Source organism: Xiphophorus maculatus, chromosome 20 (genome assembly GCF_002775205.1).
Source record: "Xiphophorus maculatus strain JP 163 A chromosome 20, X_maculatus-5.0-male, whole genome shotgun sequence".
Taxonomy (NCBI): domain Eukaryota; kingdom Metazoa; phylum Chordata; class Actinopteri; order Cyprinodontiformes; family Poeciliidae; genus Xiphophorus; species Xiphophorus maculatus.
Genome location: NC_036462.1, coordinates 21,970,749 through 21,988,761, shown reverse-complemented (window position 1 = coordinate 21,988,761; position 18,013 = coordinate 21,970,749). Strand labels below are relative to the sequence as shown.

General features: G+C 38.9%; 3 protein-coding genes across 5 annotated transcripts; 2 read left to right on the top strand and 1 right to left on the bottom strand.

Moving 5' to 3' along the window:
* Nucleotides 1-4,423: 4,423 nt before the first annotated feature.
* Nucleotides 4,424-7,651, top strand: LOC102224838 (EEF1A lysine methyltransferase 3-like). Its single transcript, XM_014470728.2, has 3 exons — nt 4,424-4,673; nt 4,759-4,870; nt 6,254-7,651. The coding sequence occupies exons 1-3, from the start codon at nt 4,509-4,511 to the stop codon at nt 6,649-6,651; spliced, it is 675 nt and encodes a 224-aa protein (XP_014326214.1). The 5' UTR covers nt 4,424-4,508; the 3' UTR covers nt 6,652-7,651.
* Nucleotides 7,652-7,664: 13 nt separating this feature from the next.
* On the top strand, nt 7,665-12,566 carry LOC111605843. 2 transcript variants are annotated; one of them, XM_023324839.1, is made up of 3 exons: nt 7,665-8,006; nt 8,145-8,248; nt 8,669-12,566. In XM_023324839.1, the coding sequence occupies exons 2-3, from the start codon at nt 8,166-8,168 to the stop codon at nt 12,378-12,380; spliced, it is 3,795 nt and encodes a 1,264-aa protein (XP_023180607.1). In that variant the 5' UTR covers nt 7,665-8,006; nt 8,145-8,165; the 3' UTR covers nt 12,381-12,566. The 2 variants fall into 2 exon arrangements, with proteins under 2 accessions (XP_023180607.1, XP_023180606.1); XM_023324838.1 differs by having other exon boundaries at nt 7,665-8,248.
* Nucleotides 12,567-12,659: 93 nt separating this feature from the next.
* LOC102237273 (protein canopy homolog 2-like) lies at nt 12,660-16,867 on the bottom strand. 2 transcript variants are annotated; one of them, XM_023324864.1, is made up of 6 exons: nt 16,174-16,867; nt 15,897-16,003; nt 15,704-15,819; nt 15,312-15,509; nt 15,036-15,132; nt 12,660-14,940 (listed from the first exon to the last, which is right to left on the bottom strand). In XM_023324864.1, exons 2-6 carry the CDS (start codon nt 15,994-15,996, stop codon nt 14,897-14,899), a joined length of 555 nt encoding a protein of 184 aa, XP_023180632.1. In that variant the 5' UTR covers nt 15,997-16,003; nt 16,174-16,867; the 3' UTR covers nt 12,660-14,896. The 2 variants fall into 2 exon arrangements, with proteins under 2 accessions (XP_023180632.1, XP_005804322.2); XM_005804265.3 differs by lacking the exon at nt 16,174-16,867 and having other exon boundaries at nt 15,897-16,160.
* Between the last annotated feature and the right edge of the window lie 1,146 nt (nt 16,868-18,013).

Sequence of the window (18,013 nt, the reverse complement as noted above, 5' to 3'; positions counted from 1 at the left end):
GCTTATCCATGAAAGTTACATAGCAAAGTTATATAATAATCAAAGAACATGAGGAAAAAAGAAAAATTATATATATACACACACACATACATATATAGATAGATAGATAGATAGATAGATAGATAGATAGATAGATAGATAGATAGATAGATAGATAGATAGATAGACAGACAGACAGACAGACAGACAGACAGACAGACAGACAGACAGATAGATGTGTGTGGGTGTATATATATATATAATTTTGAATAGTAAAATAGTGATAATTTTATTAATAATAAAATATTACTGATAGTAAATCAGGATAATCATATACTGTAATAATATCAATAACAAAATAACAGCAAAAAGCAAAATATTTGAATATGGGGGAGAATTAAGAGAAAGAAGAATAGAAAAATAATTTATGTTTGTTTACTTTGGAAGGTTTTTTTCTATCTAACTTCGCATAAGAGGGAAAACTCTGTTTTAACAGGAAAAAACCTCCACCAAAATGAATAAATAAATAGTTCTATGAAAATAGAAATGAGGATATATTTTGTTATCCTCCTAATAATCCCCGCTAATGATTTTCATGGTCTTTTTTAAAAACAGATCCACAACAACTGAGATCTAACATCACCTGTGTGGCTGGAGCGAACTGATCATAAGTCCAATTGTAGGCTTTTTTGAAAGGCGAAAACATCTTTCTAACCGTATCGTATTTCTTGTATGCTCTCGTTTTTACGAGTTCACAACCAACAAACGCTAAAAAGTCATCGCAAAAGTTGCTGTCCGGAATAACTGCTGCTTTGATCAGCTTTCTTGGTGAACCATAAATCCCCAGAAGGTTGTTAACTATGACCTTAGCATAGTAATCTGTGTTTAGTTTCTGATTAATTTCATAGCATTTTTTAATGCCTAAGTGAGCTGACAGGTAAATGGAGAGACGCCTTTTCAGAACCGCAGACTGTTCCCTCAGCAGCAGTCGTTTAGAATCACGGGGGTATTTTTCCAAAAGCCTATTGACGACAGCAGAAATAATGTAAACCTCGTGTTTACATGTTTGGCATTGAAGCAGGTCTGACACCTCAGAGATAAACTCCTTAAGCACAGAGGGTTTAACACTGGATTTGCAAGTTTTGCAGTGGAACTCACAATCAGTCAAATCGTCTTCTCCCTGAGCAATGCCGTGCTCAAAACATTGTATTCCTTTCTCTTGCTTGTCTTGACCTGCCCTGCCTTTAATGTGTGCTATGGTGTCTACTCCTGGTAGCCCAGCCTGCATACTATCGAGGTTCCTCTTGGTAACAGGAGTATAAGGTGGTTGAGCAGTTACTTCTGGTTTGCTGGTTCCCTGATCCGAAATGCCAGGAGTATGACAGCGACGATGTTTTCTGCCAATGCTGCTGAGCATTGAAGGAATGGTTCCAGTAGCAGGTCTCTTAAAGAATTTAAAGGGAGTAGACTTCTCTGCAGAAGGAACGTGTTCAAAGGCAGTACAAGGTTTTGGAGTAAATTTTTGTCCTCCCACATTTTTCACTAAGGAGTTAATCACTTTTTTAGGAAATGATTTTAACTTCCCATCGTCATTGCCAGTTGATTCTGACCTGTGGGTCTTTAGAGGAATGGAAATATTTGAAACATGGTTTTGTAATTTTTTGAAAGCAGTGCGAACATCATGGTTTGCAAAAGTGCGTGGCAGACTACAAGTTACCGGATTAGCACGTTTTCCTGTCACATTTTTCACTAAGGACTTAATCACTTTTTGAGGAAATGATTTTCCATCATCATCAATGACATCATCAATGACAGCTGATTCTAAGCTTTGTGTCTCTGGATCGATGGAAGCATTTGAAACCTCACTTTGTAATTTTTTTATGGCGGTGCATACATCTTGGTTTTGAAGAGTATCTGGCACACTACAAGGTACTGGATTAGGATGTTCTACTGCCACATTTTCCATTAAGGACTTAATCAGTTCCTGAGGAAATGATTTTAACTGCCCATCGTCAATGTCTGTTGATTCTGAGTTTTTGGTGTCTGTAGAGATGGACATTTTTGAAATCTCGTTTTGTAATTCTTTAAATACAGTGTGCACCTCTTGGTTTTCAACTGTGTTTGACACACTACAAGTTACTGGATTAGGATGTTCTACTTCCACATTTTCCATTAAGGACTTAATCAGTTCCTGAGGAAATGATTTTAACTGCCCATCGTCAATGTCTGTTGATTCTGAGTTTTTGGTGTCTGTAGAGATGGACATGTTTGAAATCTCGTTTTGTAATTCTTTAAATACAGTGTGCACCTCTTGGTTTTCAACTGTGTTTGACACACTACAAGTTACTGGATCAGGACGTTGTACTGCCACATTTTCCATTAAGGACTTAATCAGTTCCTGAGGAAATGATTTTAACTGCCCATCGTCAATGTCTGTTGATTCTGAGTTTTTGGTGTCTGTAGAGATGGACATTTTTGAAATCTCGTTTTGTAATTCTTTAAATACAGTGTGCACCTCTTGGTTTTCAACTGTGTTTGACACACTACAAGTTACTGGATCAGGACGTTGTCCTGCCACATTTTCCATGAAGGACTTAATCAGTTTTTGGGAAAATGAGTTTAATTGTCCATCATCAATGACAAATGATTCTAAGCTTTGAGTGTCAGGAGAGGTGGAAGAATCTGAAACTTCACTTTGTAATTCTTTGAGGACAGTGGTTAGATCTTGGTCTTCAAAAGGGTCTGCCACATTACAAGTTACTGGATTAGGATGTTGTTCTGCCGCATTTTCCATTAAGGACTTCGTCTGTTTTAGGGGAAATGATTTTAACTGGCCTTCTTCAATGTCAGTTGATTCTAAGTTTTGGGTCTCTGGAGTGATGAAAATATTTGAAACCTCATCTTGTAATTCTTCAACGAGACTGCGCACCTTTTGGTTTTCAGAAGTGTCTGGCATACTAAAAGTTACTGGACTAGGATGTTGTCCTGCCACATTTGTGGCATGTTGTTCTTCCATGGAGGACTTAATCGAGCTAACAGGAGATGGGTTTAACTGGTCATCTTCAGTGACAGTTGCTACACTTCGGGTCTCTGGAGGGATGGAAATATGTGAAACCTCATTTTGTAATTCTTTGAAGGCAGTGTGTACTTCTTGATTTTCAAAAGTGTCTGGCGACTTCAACATCCTCTGAAAAAGTCTCTTGAAAAATCTTTCTGACATTTTCCTCGCAACTGTGTACAATTTCTCTGAAGAGCTCACCTTTTTCAGATTCTCGTCTGTTTTTGCCATATCAGAGCTGCCAGAGGGATGCGGACGATTAACGTCAGAAGCAACAGGTGAAACAGGCAGCTCGTTGTTGTTACGATACCTTAGATGAAAGTAGATCTTGCGAGTCAGTTTTTGGGCAAGTCTCTGAGTTTCGAGAGAGGCTGTCATTTTGTGAACTCTTTTATCTAAACTCTCTTCAGATTCATAAACCCTTCTGAGTCTATCCAGCAATCCGTTGAGCTCTGTACTGATGCTGTCAAAATCGATTCCAGAAAGCTGCTGGTTTTCCATGGAAATATCAAAGCGTGTGATGTTAGGGCAGCTTGATGTTTCCAACTGAGAAGTTTCAGAATCCATCGTCCAGAATTTTCTGTCAAAGCTATATTATCTTTCTAACTTGCTTCCTGTTTTTCTACTGTTTTTTTTGTCTTAAAACAGCAGATTGATGCTAAAATTTTCTGGGTGTAGTTTCCAACAGAAATGAAGTAACTCCTAATTACTATTGGTTATGTTAAGCCAGTGACTATGACGTAATAAAGGCTTTTGTCACCAAGCGAGTAGCTTGGTGACAAGACGTCATAGTTCATGACGTGTTCAAAAGAAAATCCGATTTTAAAAGATACGCCATAAACAGGCAGACGTGAAAGGACAACAATAAGGTACAATAACGCTTGGGAGTGACGTAATAACGTCGAAGAGGGCAGTATTACGTTAGCCTGGCCATTTCCTTCCGTTCTGTCAGATTCCTTGATGATGGTCTGACTGGTTAACTGCTAAGTCAGGAGGTCATACAGCTGTTAATAAGGGCTATAACAATCTAACTTCTACGTTATGGCGTCATGATGCTGATTAAATAAAACCAAATGATAGTCACAGCATATACCTGTCTGACAGACAGCCGTCAGTTTGTGCTACGCGCATGGCGATCTGATGACGTATGCTGACAGAACACCGGTGTCCACTTTTTTTTTACCCGGAAACTAAAAGGGTCTTTAATTTCTTTCAAAGTAAAAGCTGCGCGTTGTCTTAATACATGCTTGACGCTTTAACTCCTTGTAAGTTAACATTTTATGTATTTATTTGCAAGTTGAATTGTAATTTACTTAAGGTATAAATAAACTCCAAATTTTAGCAATAATGTTTGAGAGATCCTTGGAAACCACCGTACTAGCTAACTTGACCTGGAAGACGACTCCTCGTCTTCTACAGTAGAAATGGCAGCTTTTGAATTGTGAAAATCGCAGTTTATTAATCATACGTCATGATTTGTGGTGAGGATGAAGACGACCCGTTCCCTGTCGATGATGACTGCTTGTCCACTGAGACGTTTTCACAAGAGACGGTGTACAGGCTGATGGGCGAAGAACTCCGGATAAAGCAGCTTTTCGGGGCCAACCTCGGCGTGGCTGCTCCTGTCTGGGAAGCTGTAAGAGCGGATGTCACTAAGCCACAGCTTTCTGCGACGCGTGGGTTAGAGAAGTTGTGTTGTGACTGCGTGACTGGGTCCACAGGCGCTGCATTTATGCCGCTACTTTGAGGATCCGTCCGTGGAGCTGAGAGGAAGGCGCGTCATAGAGCTGGGAGCAGGAACTGGGGTGGTCGGTATTTTGGCTGCTCGTCTGGGTAGGCTACAATTCATTCATTCATTCATTCATTAGTGTATTCACTAATCCATTCATTCAGAAAAAGTGCTTTATGTTCTCATTCATTTTATTAATTAGTCCATCCTGGAGTCGAATATATGAATCGACTCATTCATGCATTCGTCGTTTAATTAATTAATTAATTCCTCAAGGTATTATTGCAGTCATGTATTCATTCATGAGTTCATCATGACTCTCAGGCCAAGTGGGTTTGAATCAATCTCTTTAGAGAACTTTTACTGACTGCCCACTAGATGGCAGTGTATTACAGTAGAGTCCAACAAAGTGGCTTTCATGCAAATAAAAAAATGGCTGCCTGATTTTAGGAAAACATGAAATGCTATTGTTGAAAACTGCAAAAACTATATCAATTGTGATTAAGAAGCTAGCTTGCTACTTCTTCTGTCTTTTCTTGTCTTTTTTGTCAATATATGATTGGCAAGCAGAGTTTTAATGAATGGCCCCAGAAATATAACAGGGTACAAAATGTTTTACCTCAGCAGTCATTTATATTAATATTTCACTCATTGATGCTACAGAGATGAATTTCATTTGTTTTATTGTGCGCCTCAAAATAGACACACAAACGCTCATAAAATAAAAAAGAATACCAAACTATTTAGGAACAAAATGCGTTAATTTCTTTTGAAATGGGAAAAAGCATCAAATAAAATTTTATTAAAAATGAAAGTAAGAACAGATAAAAAGTACAGTCCACCTGTGTTTAAAAACCGAAAGGTAGAGCAAAAGACAACAATATTAAGACGGTAGTTTATGGTTAAACCTGGAAGAACATAATACCATAAATCATGAAGATGGTATTATGTTCCAGCATTACTTATAAACTTTCACAAAGAGAGTTCATTTAAAAGGCAGCATGTCTGAAAATGATGTAAAATGGCCTGTTACAACTTAAAGGTTAGAAACACAAAGACTTATTTTGGAAAACATAAGATTCTTTACATCTCGTCAAAAAGAAAAAGTCCAGAGCTCTGAACAAGGACACTGATCAAGAAAATCAACAAATAAATCTGCGGATCTGTTTCACATTTCACCTCCATGCTCGATAAAGCTGGTCACTACATTCAACTTAATATTGAATCTTCAACTATCCTTTGATTTAAGTATAATTTGCCTTGGTGATCTGCTATGTTAAAATCTCATGTCCAACAAATTGCAGAAAAATCTCTTCACAATCATTTTTATTTGCTTCATTACTCATCAATCTGTTACAACTTAAGCATTTCTTGTGTTTCACAACCTAAACGGCAATAAAGACAAGTTCTGAGACTTTCTGGATGTCTTCATACTCATCCGGTTTTGAGTTTTCATCTGCGTCACATGACGCTGTATTGTATTTCAGGTGCAGAGGTGACCGTCACAGACCTCCCTCTGGTTCTGCCACAGCTTCAGGCGAACGTCTCCGCCAACGTTCCCCCTGCCGGCTGGCCTTCTGCCCCTCCCGTTGTCCTCCCTCTGTGCTGGGGGGAGGACCACTTGACCTTCCCCTCCGACTGGGATCTGGTGCTCTGCGCGGACATCGTCTACCTGCCAGAGACATACCCTCTGCTGGTGGAGACGCTGGCTCATTTGTGCAAAAACGGGGCCGTGGTGTATCTCTCATCAAAAATGCGCACAGAGCACAGGACTCAGAGTTTCTACGAGGAGCACCTGCAGAGCAGATTTGATGTGGAGCTTGTGCTTCGCGATGACAAGCAAAATAATAATATTTACCGTGCGTCCAAGAGAGCAGAGGAGTAACAGGAGGAAGAGCTTAATAAGAGACTGGACAGAAAACAGATTTTGTTTACAACAAAACAGAGTATAAGCAACACAAAAATGTTATTCATCTCTGGGTTTATGCTAGATATTTAAAGAAAGGATTTGTTACAGAGAACATTATTGTTTTCATGTGCTTGCAAGTATTATTGAACCTGAAATTTATGGAAGCTGTTGATTTTTAACTTAAGTCTTAATGTTTAATTTCTCTACAATGTTCAACCAAATTTTGCTGCAAATGTTTTTTTTTTAATAAAAAGTAACTTGAGGCTAATCTTTATCTCTTGGAATATATAAAGAAATTTTACAGATCCAGAAGCTTTTCAGTTCTCATCACTGCCTATTGCTATGAGTTTGTTTTGCATTTTGTAACAACCGCCTAATTAATGTATGCGCGCAATAACACATTTTTAACACAGACACTGACATTCTTAGCAGCATTACTTTTAATAAGTTATTAGAAAACGTCAACACAAAGTTGCTCTCCTCCCAAACTGTGCTGTCAGACATCAACAGATGTCCCTCCCCTGCAGCCGCCTGTCGGTCCTTCATCCCCTCTGCCCTGCACTCTGCTGATGTGCAGCTTTTCTGTTCAGGAAAGGAAAGCCTGTTTGTTACGCTGGAGAGTTTCAAAGAAAGGGAGACGACCCGACTGCTGCCGGTCACTCCCTAAGCTACGATTCACATAACAAAACAACAGATCTCTATCTGCTCCCCGGACCAGCACCTCCCACGCGACTGTCCCAAAAAACACTAATCACTTGTTTTTGTTGAAGCTTCATTCTTATAATACCTCATTACTGTAGCAACTATTGATGATAGGATAAATAATAAAAAAACAAATTGCACATATGGGATATACCAATAGATTAATAGAATTTTTACTGATTTAACATCCTTTTTTGTGTATAATAAATGCAAATTAAAAAAAATAAATGAATGCCTCTTTAAATAAAATTTTTGTTATCACGTTTCAGAAACATGGGAGACAAATAATCATTAAGACAATCAAGATTATATTTGAAATGTTAATTTAAGGTTTAAGATAAAGATTTTGGCAAATTTAAGTGTAAATAATTGAGGAAACGGTCAATTTTTAAAAAGGCTTAAAATTTTACTATTTAAAAATTGCCACATGAGCAAAGGCTGGGCCCTTAATTGTATGGCTGTTTGTGTGTGTGTGTGGGCGTGTGTGTGGGCGTGTGTGTGTGTTTAAAGAGTGGGAGGAGGACAGAGAGCCACCATCTCCTAAAATACTTTGTCCTGTTTGAACTTCGTTATTCATCGCCTCACCTCAGGAACAGCTAGGTTAAAGTTTTTGAAAACAGCAGCTGAAGGTATGTGTTAAAGCTCATTTGGGATGCAATATCTAAAATGTGTTACTTTAAACTTCTCAGTCTGTATTTGCTTACTTTAAATTGTGTCATTTGAAGCAAACGAACCTTAAATATATGTTTTCTTTTCTAACACTTCAGATCTGTGCGTGGGAGCAACTGATGGAGTTTTGGTTGGACAATCAGGGTCAGTCGCAGATGTACTCCAGATTTGGGACTCTTCCTGGGAGAAATTGTGCAAACAGGTGAGTTAAATGAAAATAAAATAAAAACTTTTAGTTAGATGATGCTTTAAAAAAGTGTTATTTTTTAACTATAGTAGAAAAAGTGTCTTAAAAACAAAATAGTTACTTCATTGCCAAACATGGTCCAATAACCCAATCACTTAAACTGAACATTTTGAAAAACTGAATACAGTTGTGTAAAACATTTTAATCTGACTAATATGAGGCAAATAGGACGTTGTATATAACTCAAACAGTAACATTTAAACTAAAAGATGAGAAGAGTCACAAGTAATATAATATATGAATTTTTTTGCATAGCATTAAGTTATAAATGATTTGCAGCTGGCTGAATCTTAAGGTAAAATGCATTTAACACATTCCAACTCTTTGTTTTCCAAGTTGAATTTAATTTGAATTTTTCCACCATTTCACTCACAGCTATCATGAGAGACGGCAGGCGACCTATAACACACTGTGCTATGGAGGGCAGCAGGATCAGGGAAGGGAGAGCAGTGACTGGACGGTACCAGGATCAAGAGTAGGAGGAGCTCTACAGGAATATACCAACTGGACCGACCCCGAGCCGCCTGACTCCTCTTCTCCAAACTTTCCCTTCATTTTACACCGTCATGAACAGCGCCACCAGGACCTGGGGGAGTATCGGCAACATAACCCCAGAGACAGAGAGTGGGCGTCTCACGCAGCTGCAAGGGACTACGACAGAGGATTTCTGAGAGATGCATGGCCAAAGCGGTGGGACCAGAGTCAGCCTGCCCGTTACAACAGAGATGTTTCTGCTAAGAGGAATGACACCAGCTATCGAGAGCTGGAGGCCTGGGCAGCCCGGTACAGTCACTCGCTGCCAAGGAGGAGACGCTTAGAAGCAGAGTTACGAGAGACTGTCCAAAGCCAGTCGGAGAGAGAAAAACTTTTGACACATCCTGAAGTTCAGCTACAATACTACCAGCTAAATCGAAGCAGCAGAGCGCATGGGCTGTGGGACAAAGCAGGACCTCTTACTACTGACCCAAACCACATGAAGGGAAATACTGAATACCAATCAAGGGTACTGGACAAACCTCCTGGATATATTGGACCTCCTCCCTACAACAGGCCACACAAAAGTCCACCTGTGATGCACCATTGTGATTTTGGCAGGCAGCTGGTTGGGAAGAAGCAAGCCGATTGGTCACAGCCAACTCTCAGAAAGTCAGATATTCCTTTAGATTTGGAAACCAAGAGGAAAGTCGAGAAAGATGTAAATAAAATCTGCCCTGGACTAGAGGAACTAGAGTTCAGCAAACGTGAGAGGGATGCTTTACAGGGAGTCGGTTCCACTGATACACAGAAACCTGAAGGCATTCTGGATGAAGAACCACAAGCAGTTCCGAAGTCAGACACGGAGAAGGATGAAATCTGCAAGGTCATAGAAGGAAGGAAGTTCAGACTAAAGAAAAAGACAGGAGGAATGACAATATTCTGTCTTGTGTCTCGACTAGCTAGCCCCTCTGAATCCACATCTTTACCAGTCTGTACCTCCCAAACAAGCATCCAAAGCACAGAAATAGGAGAGCTTTTAAAAGACAGACAGGTGAACAAGATCTCTGATGATGTGGACTTCAGCGCACACAAACTAACAAAGCAGTCAGATAAAAAGACCCCTGGATGCAGCGGAAAGGTTATGCCTAAAGATGACCTACCAAACAACATTTTCCTGGAAAAATCTGGATTTGTATCTCAGTCTGTGGAGCCTGTGTTGACCAGATACCCTTTATGGAAGGAGCCTAGTTCCAGTACCAAGGCAGAAACCAACAGCCTCAACACAAACTGTTTGAAAGAGACAAAAGGAAGCATCTTGAACCAGGATGAGGGTGGGGATGTAAGAAGCCAATCAACAGACTTTGAGAAGAACAAAGTAGACATTGCTGAGAACACTGAGGATATGAAAGGTCTACTGGTGATAGACACCAGCTGTGTTGTTGTCAAAGTGGAGATGATTCCTTCACCAAGGAAGGAGCAAGTCCACTATATGGACTCCACAGCACATGATGAAGGCAGAACATCTGAATCCAACTCTGAGGTTTATCAAGATGTTGCAACTGATCCAAGTAATGAATCCTTGCAAAGGTATGAAGACCCTGAAGCTGATCTGGATCCAATACATTTGAAGAAACAGGAAGACAAAGAGAGTGGCAATTCCCTCTCTGGTATGCAGTCATCTTTGGTTTCTGAAAGGGAAACTCTGGAGGAGCGTGCTGAAAGAATCCTTGGAATTCCTCTGCATGATGATGAACAGCAAACCGATGATGAAGAACCAATGATTGATCTGTGCAAGGAGGAGCAGAGTGGGGAGGCTGAACCACCTGATTCAGGGCAAACTCTAGATGACACAGCAGAGGTTCTCCTAGTGGACAAAGATGACAATAGAAAGCATCTATCAAGTGAAGATAATAAAGATTTTACAGCATCTCAACAGCCAGCCAACACCATGACTGAAAGCGATAACACTGAGTCCCAACTTGAAACAAACAACACTTCAACCAAAAATGAATTGAAGAAAGAAAGACGGGGTGAATTCACTTGTGGTGAAATTGAAAATGAAGAGCATCTTGTTGATCTCAGTAATACTTATTCATTTTCTTCAGATTCATCAGATTCAAGCATACAGGAAGGTGCTGATTCTGAACTGGATGCACAAAGTGCAGACCTAACACTTCACTCTGATGCCTCACCTCCTCTTTTCCCTGAAACACCCGATTCTCCTTTAAACTCCACTCTCAGTGAAGAGCATCTCCCAAGCCCTCCTCCTCTGGAAGTACTATTCCTAGAAGCTGATATGGAGAGTGGTGTTGAGCCGAAGCATAGTGGGGATGAAATGTCAGACTCTGCTGAAAACGGGTCCTTGGTCACAGAAATGAAAGAAGTCTTACCACATCTACACAGTCACCAATGTGACAACACTTTTTGCGTCACTGAGAAGGAGCAAACAGCCGAGAATGATTCATCTGGAACTGAAGAAAAGTATGAAGATCTCAACATTTCAGGTCAGCAGCTTAGATGTGCCCAAACTGAAGGTGCCAATTATGCAAACAAGGACCTTCAACTTCAGGATCTTCAACTAGCTGACAATAAATTCTCTGATCCTTCAGTTCAAACAGGTGAGGACAATGAAGAAAATCCAAGAACTTGTGAATCAGAAGATTACAGCTTTCTACCAAAGTATGATTTGAAGGACAATGTTTTGTGCAAGACAGAAAAAGATGCGACTCTGGAGTCAAGCCAAAGAAATCCAGATCTGACTGCATGTCCCTTGAAAGAAACAAAAAGCAATGACAGAGATAAATTCACTCAAATTCAACTAAACACCTCGCAAAACTCACAAGATGAATGCCTTGACGATACCTGTCCTTCGTCTGGTGAGGTCTTAAACAAGCTCCTAATCTCTGATATTTCATCTTCTCCACAAGAGCCTGACAGAGACCGTGCTCCTCCCTTCGAAACTGAATCAACTGGGTGTCCTCTAAGCATTGACATCATTGCTGCTCCGGACATTGTGGGAAATCCCTCTAATTATTTTTATCTGGATTCCTGCAAAGAATCCAGTCAGTTGACAGCTTTTCTTTCCCAAGAGGAAGACATTTCTCCAAAGTTCTCTCCAACTTCTGCACAAAAGAGAGCATCTCAGTATCCTAAGTCCCTGTTGGATGTGGTAAGTCGCATCAGGAAGCACACAGCACCTGACTCCGAGAGCGAAGAGGAGGAAGTGAGCGAACAGTGGGACCTGAGTTGTCTAGATGTGGTGGCAGACACAAAGCTTGAGAAGAACTTTTCTGATGAGCTGCAGGCGGTTTTGAAGCACAACACAGGGCAGGCGGACAAAGAACCAGAGGGACATGCTGAAGAAGACACTATGTCCTGCAGCAGCCACGTGTCTGAAGGCACTATTACTTTAGGGATTGAAGAAACAACACTCTCTGATGAGGTGAAAGAGGAGTATGACGCTGTCGAACAGGAGCTAAGATGCTCCAGTGAAGAAAAAGATGAAATCCAATTGGAAGAAAGTGAAGAAGAGGACAAGATAAATATTTGTGGTTCTAGTGAGGAGAATCCGGTGGAGGTAGATCAAGAGGTCAGTGATGTGTTGAGTTAGACTAACAAGATATCTAACAAACAGTGCCTTGCAAACACATTCTAACCCCTTAAACTTTTTCAGATTTAGTAATATTACAATCAAAAACTTCAGTGTGTTTCTTTGGGACTATCTACTAAACCCCAAAATTAAGCACAACTGAGAAATGGGAGGATAAAGACATATGGTTTTAAGTTACAAATAAAAACAAATTTGGCATGTGTCTGCATGTCAAGTGCATGACAAATACGCTTGACATACGTCTACATACTCTGATATCCCTAAATAAAAACCATAAAATTGCTACCAGAAGTCACTTTATTAGTGAACAAGAGCGTAATTTAATCTTAGTAGAATCCAGCTGTTCCGAGTTTTCTTAGAAAACATTAATGAAGTCATTAATATTTTCATGATGAGCATCATGATGGTCAATGAACACAGCAGACAGATCAGTGAGGAAGTTGTGGAGAGATTTAAAGTAGGAATAGGTTATAAAACAACATTCTGAGCTTCAGGAAAGGTCAGGGTGTAGTCATTCACTTCATACCATAAATCCTATCTTTTTTTGGAAGAATGGCAAGGAGCCATCCTTTTTTTCTTTAAGAAAGCCACAAGAAGTCGTCATGTTTGCAGAGCACAGCAAACACGACGAAGAAGGTGCTCTGGACCAGATAAGGACATAATTTAACTTTTTGACCAACGTCCAAACTGTACATGTAGTTCCTGAGAAAGACTCCTGTCTCTCTGAACACACCATACCCAGGGTAAAACATGGTGGTTGGGGCATCACGCCGTGGGGGTGATTTTCTTCAGTAGGAACAGGGAAAATGGTCAAGGTTGACTGGACCACTTATCAAGATTACCAGGCAGCAAACCTATTCAAAAAAAGCTAAATACTTGAGAGTAGAGCAGAGGTTTACAACAATGCTAAACTTAAAACTAGAGCTGCAATTCAAAGCATCAATTTTCTTCCAATTTCTTTATTTTATACCACACAGTTATGTATAACATTTTAGCTGTAAATATTTCAAGGAGTGAGGATATTTTTGCAAGTCACTGTACAATATCTTAATTTTACCCATACTGCTAAAGTAATTTCAGAGGTTTTGTAGTCGATTGTTGAGTGATAAAAACAGAAAATAAAATGTTTGCTTAGGTTTCAGTGTGGAGAATGAGATGTTTATGAGATGTTTCAGATTATTTATGTCTTGAGTCTAGAAATAAAGGCTGAACTCATGTTGAGGTCATAGAAATATATTTGAAGAGAAAACAGATTCTGAAATTCATACAAATGTGGAAATTTCAAGTCACTTGTGAAACAGTTTTTTTGTTTGTTTATTTTTAAATAAAAGCCAGAATGTAAGTTTTGTTCATTCACCATCAGCTTAGCATCATAACACAGATCACTCTATTGATGTAACAAGGGTTTGGCATAATTATGCTGACAGAGGAACTAAACTTAAATATCCACATGACCATACTTAAATTAATCCTATTAAATATTACATGTTGTCCTAATCAAAAAATTATGAATAACACAATATGTAATGGATGTAAAAGAAAAAAAAATTAACTACTTAACACCTTTTTGCTTTATTGAAGAAAAAATGTAGGTGAATTAAGACAATTAAACATAAGGTCACTCTAAGCCAGAAATCTTAACACAAATTTTCAAACTAAGATGTAAACAGACTCAACAGTCTTGATGAAAATGTTTTTGTTTTTTTACTTTTTTTTAAATCATCTGTTTGTTAGTTTTTATAGTGAAAAGGCTGAAACTGAAACATGGACATACGTTGCCGGTTAGAGACTGAAGAAACAGTCTGGCTTACCGACATGAAGGTTTTCTTCTAATGCTAGCCATTTGTAATCCAGGTGGTAGAAAAACTACCACATCAAAATTAAAAGAAATGTTATATTGCTAAACATGAGCATAAAATGTAGGTATATTTTGGTGGATTCATAAGTCCTTCTGTAAAACAGGGTATATGCAGTCTGTGCACCATGTAATTGAGTTGTGAGTTATTACATTCAGTTTGTGCAGTTGTTGGGGAGGTACTTTTCAAGAGATAAGGACTACTCAGAAAATATTTGCCATGGAAAACCTAACTTCACTTAAATCAAATTTATTTGTACAATTTTTAATCTTTAAGTAAACCATTAGATTGACTTAATCTAAAGATCTAATTAAAGAAAAACAAGACAGGAGGCCTCAGATTAATGCTATAAATCAGGACAGATAAATTAACTTTAAGTGTAATTCTAAATTTCCAACAGGACACTAAATATTAATTCTTATTGTTCACAGTTTGAGTTTAATGAGGAGTGTTTGATGGGAATGAAAGAAACAAATATATAACATACAGTAACTGGATGGGTAACCAAAAACAACACAGCATAATTAGACGATAAGTGCTCCTAAATTCTCTGTGATCTTATATAAAAAGATTTGTTTACATCTTGAGGCAATGTCATGAGACTTTACAGCACCAGAAGATTTGGTTTGTGTCAGAGATCGCAGCTCTGACAAGAGAATATCAAAGCTCATCATGGGGAATGTTTAAGGCATGGTCACACAGGTCTGCAAGGCACAGAAACAACAAAAAAACATTGAAATTACACAAACATACTGTGGCACAAATTCACAAAAAGGAGCATAACAAATAATGACCATACCTGTCCTTTTACTGCAGAGTTTGTCTTTGACATTATCCGTTTCATGAGCGAAGAATTCGATAATTTCATCTTCGTGATGTTCGACAATTGTTTCACACTTCAGAAAAAAAAGTAATAAAATAAAAGCACAACTCTTAGTGAATGTCTTAACATGATTTGTCTTCTTATTAATGAAAGAACGATTCAATTAAAGTCAATAAACATCATGATTAGTTTAAAAACTTGTGTAGAAGTTCTTCAACTTTGCAAGAGGGCTAAAGAGAAAATTATACTCACTGCAAATTTTAAACTGGATGTCGCTCTTGAGTCCAACGCGGCCTCTGAGAGGTCCAGGGCCTCACCGGTCCGAGACTTGACCCTGACGTAGGACTTCCTGTTTGTGGACGGATCTGTGCGCTCTCCGTAGTCCTCCATCCTCTCACACACACTCTCCATCAGATCCAGGAGGTTTCCCTCTGAGCGTGCCAGGGGAACCTGTTGGCAGCAAAGATCACAAAAAAAAAATAAAATCACAAACTAACCACTAAGCCCAAAAAGAGGTCTGCTCGGACATAATATTAGACAGGATAAGAAAACAAACATATTTTTTGATTAATTTAATCCTTCAAGGCAATAGTTTAGTTGCACCGCCTGATCATAACAGTACTGCTCTGAAATGACCCCCTTACCTCTCTGATGGACTGACTCCCATCCGGATTGATCCTGAAGGATCCAGTCTGGATCATTTTCTTTGGATCTACCTGGGATATGGTCCACTCCATCTCATCAACCAGAGCCCTGCAGGCTGAGCAGGCAGCAGAACACAAGAACATGAGTTTTCTGAATTTGTTGTGAAAACTGATCAAGAGGACAAACAGATACCTCCACATCTGATGTCCTGTCCTTGTCTGGCAGCGCGGCTGAAGCTCAGGAGGAGAAACACAACTACACAGGACGTGAGCAGGAGAGCAGCGCCCCTCATCTTATCTCTAAACATTGAGATGCCACTTTATCGCCAGCCGACACATCAATACATTCAGAAACCGCAACAGGTTCACTGGTGAAACTCTCTACGACCGTCTCATCTTTATTATTCTGTTCTGCAACCTAACCTAGCCTAACCCTATGTGAAGTTTAATCCCCTTTTCGTTTAACTTACCTGTTTCTGGAAGCTTCTCAGGATGAACTTCTAGGCTTTTCCAAGCCGTTTCAAAGCCTTCGGTGAAATGTGGTGACGTAGCAACGGAGTAGCTCTTCCACCGGCGGTGAGCGCTACACATACCGGACAGCTCCCCCGCGTGGCCAGGAAGATTCCAGCAGCTCCACTGTTACCAGGGCAACCTCAAGGAAGCCTAGCAACCACACTGAAGTTTGAGTTAAACGACTTTCATGTAATCTTCAACCACCCTATATTTAAGTTTCTCAAATGTACAGTCTGGTAAGTTTTCGTAAGGGTATATTATGAGAATTTAGCCTCTTTTATACCAGCCAATGTATGTTTTCCTATAAGCAGAAATGATTATTTTTTGTTCTTCCCATTCAATCTCAAGTGCTATCACTGAACTAAAACACTGCACTCAGGGACAAACAAATCCACTCAGTAAGAGTTGCACATAATTTGGGCAAATATAGATAAATGATGGGTACAGAGTCATTCAATACAAGCAAATATTTCAAAGTACAGGTACCTCAGTCACCCAATTCACTCTGTGTAGCATACTGTATAGATGTTGATACAGTTTCAAGCCTGTGATGATTTTCCACAATTATGGCTGATGAAAAAACATGACATATGATTCAATTCAGACCAACAAAAATACTTTTTAATACAGAAATGTGGGCTTAATGAAAAACATAATATCTGGGTAATGCTGTGTTTTGATTATTGATTCTATGTTGCATTGTGTTTCTGTGTTTGTAATGATGTAAAGCACTTTGAAATGCCTTGCTGCTGAAATGTGCTATACAAATAAAATTTGATTGATTGATTGATTGAAAAATCTTCTTTAAAAAAGTACTTTTAATTTGACAAATGAGCCTCAGCAGAATATTCAAATTTATTGAATAGAACCAATATTAAAACATCAAATTACAGATGGGAGAAAACCACCTTTACACATGTTTTCAATGGTGGACCCTACTGTGCAGTTTCATAAATTCTGAAAAACAACATATCACCTCAGTAGCTTTCTGTCTACAGACCAGAAATGTGCCAAAATTAGCACGACATGGGAACGTCTTTAAAACGTGGAGATCTACATGTAACACAATATAATCCAAATGCTAGCATTTCAGAACATTATCAAAGACTCAACTTATAAAGTTTATGTAGGTTTTCAAATATATCTTTCATTTTTTTCTCATGTACTCAGATGCTTTTTTAAAAAAAAAATCAATTTAAAAATAAAAGTGTGCCAAACATTTGTTAGCTGAGGCACGCTGGTGAGCATAGGAGGCACTGTGGAATAAAAACATACAGTACAAGTTCAGTTTGATATTTGGTCAGGAGAAGAATTTGGATTTAATGATGCAAATCAGTAGTCCACATTCACAGTTACCATGGATGATGGTACAGATGTTAATAATCTAGTATTTTTCTTCTGCTCTTCCTCTTGTCTAGTAGCCTCTTGTTACTAGCTGCTTTTATTTTGAAAGGTCACTGCCCTAAATCTGTTACTTCTGATTTCTATTAATTTCTCTGAATGCACTTTAGTCCATCTTTTAAATTAAATAATAATAAAAATCATACAACAACCTTAAGTTACAAATACTCTGTAGGATGTATGCATCGCCCCACAAATATCACAGCAGTTCACTTTAGCTGCCAGTTTTGCGACACACATTTGTTTCTAAGTTATTTGCTGCATTTTTTTTTTTTCGGTAATAGAATGCACAAAGTTGGGGGAAATCAAAACAAGCTAGTGAAACTTTTCAAGACATCTAGACCAACTGAAACATTGGAAACAGAAAAAATGCACAGCTAGAAACAGAAAGACAGA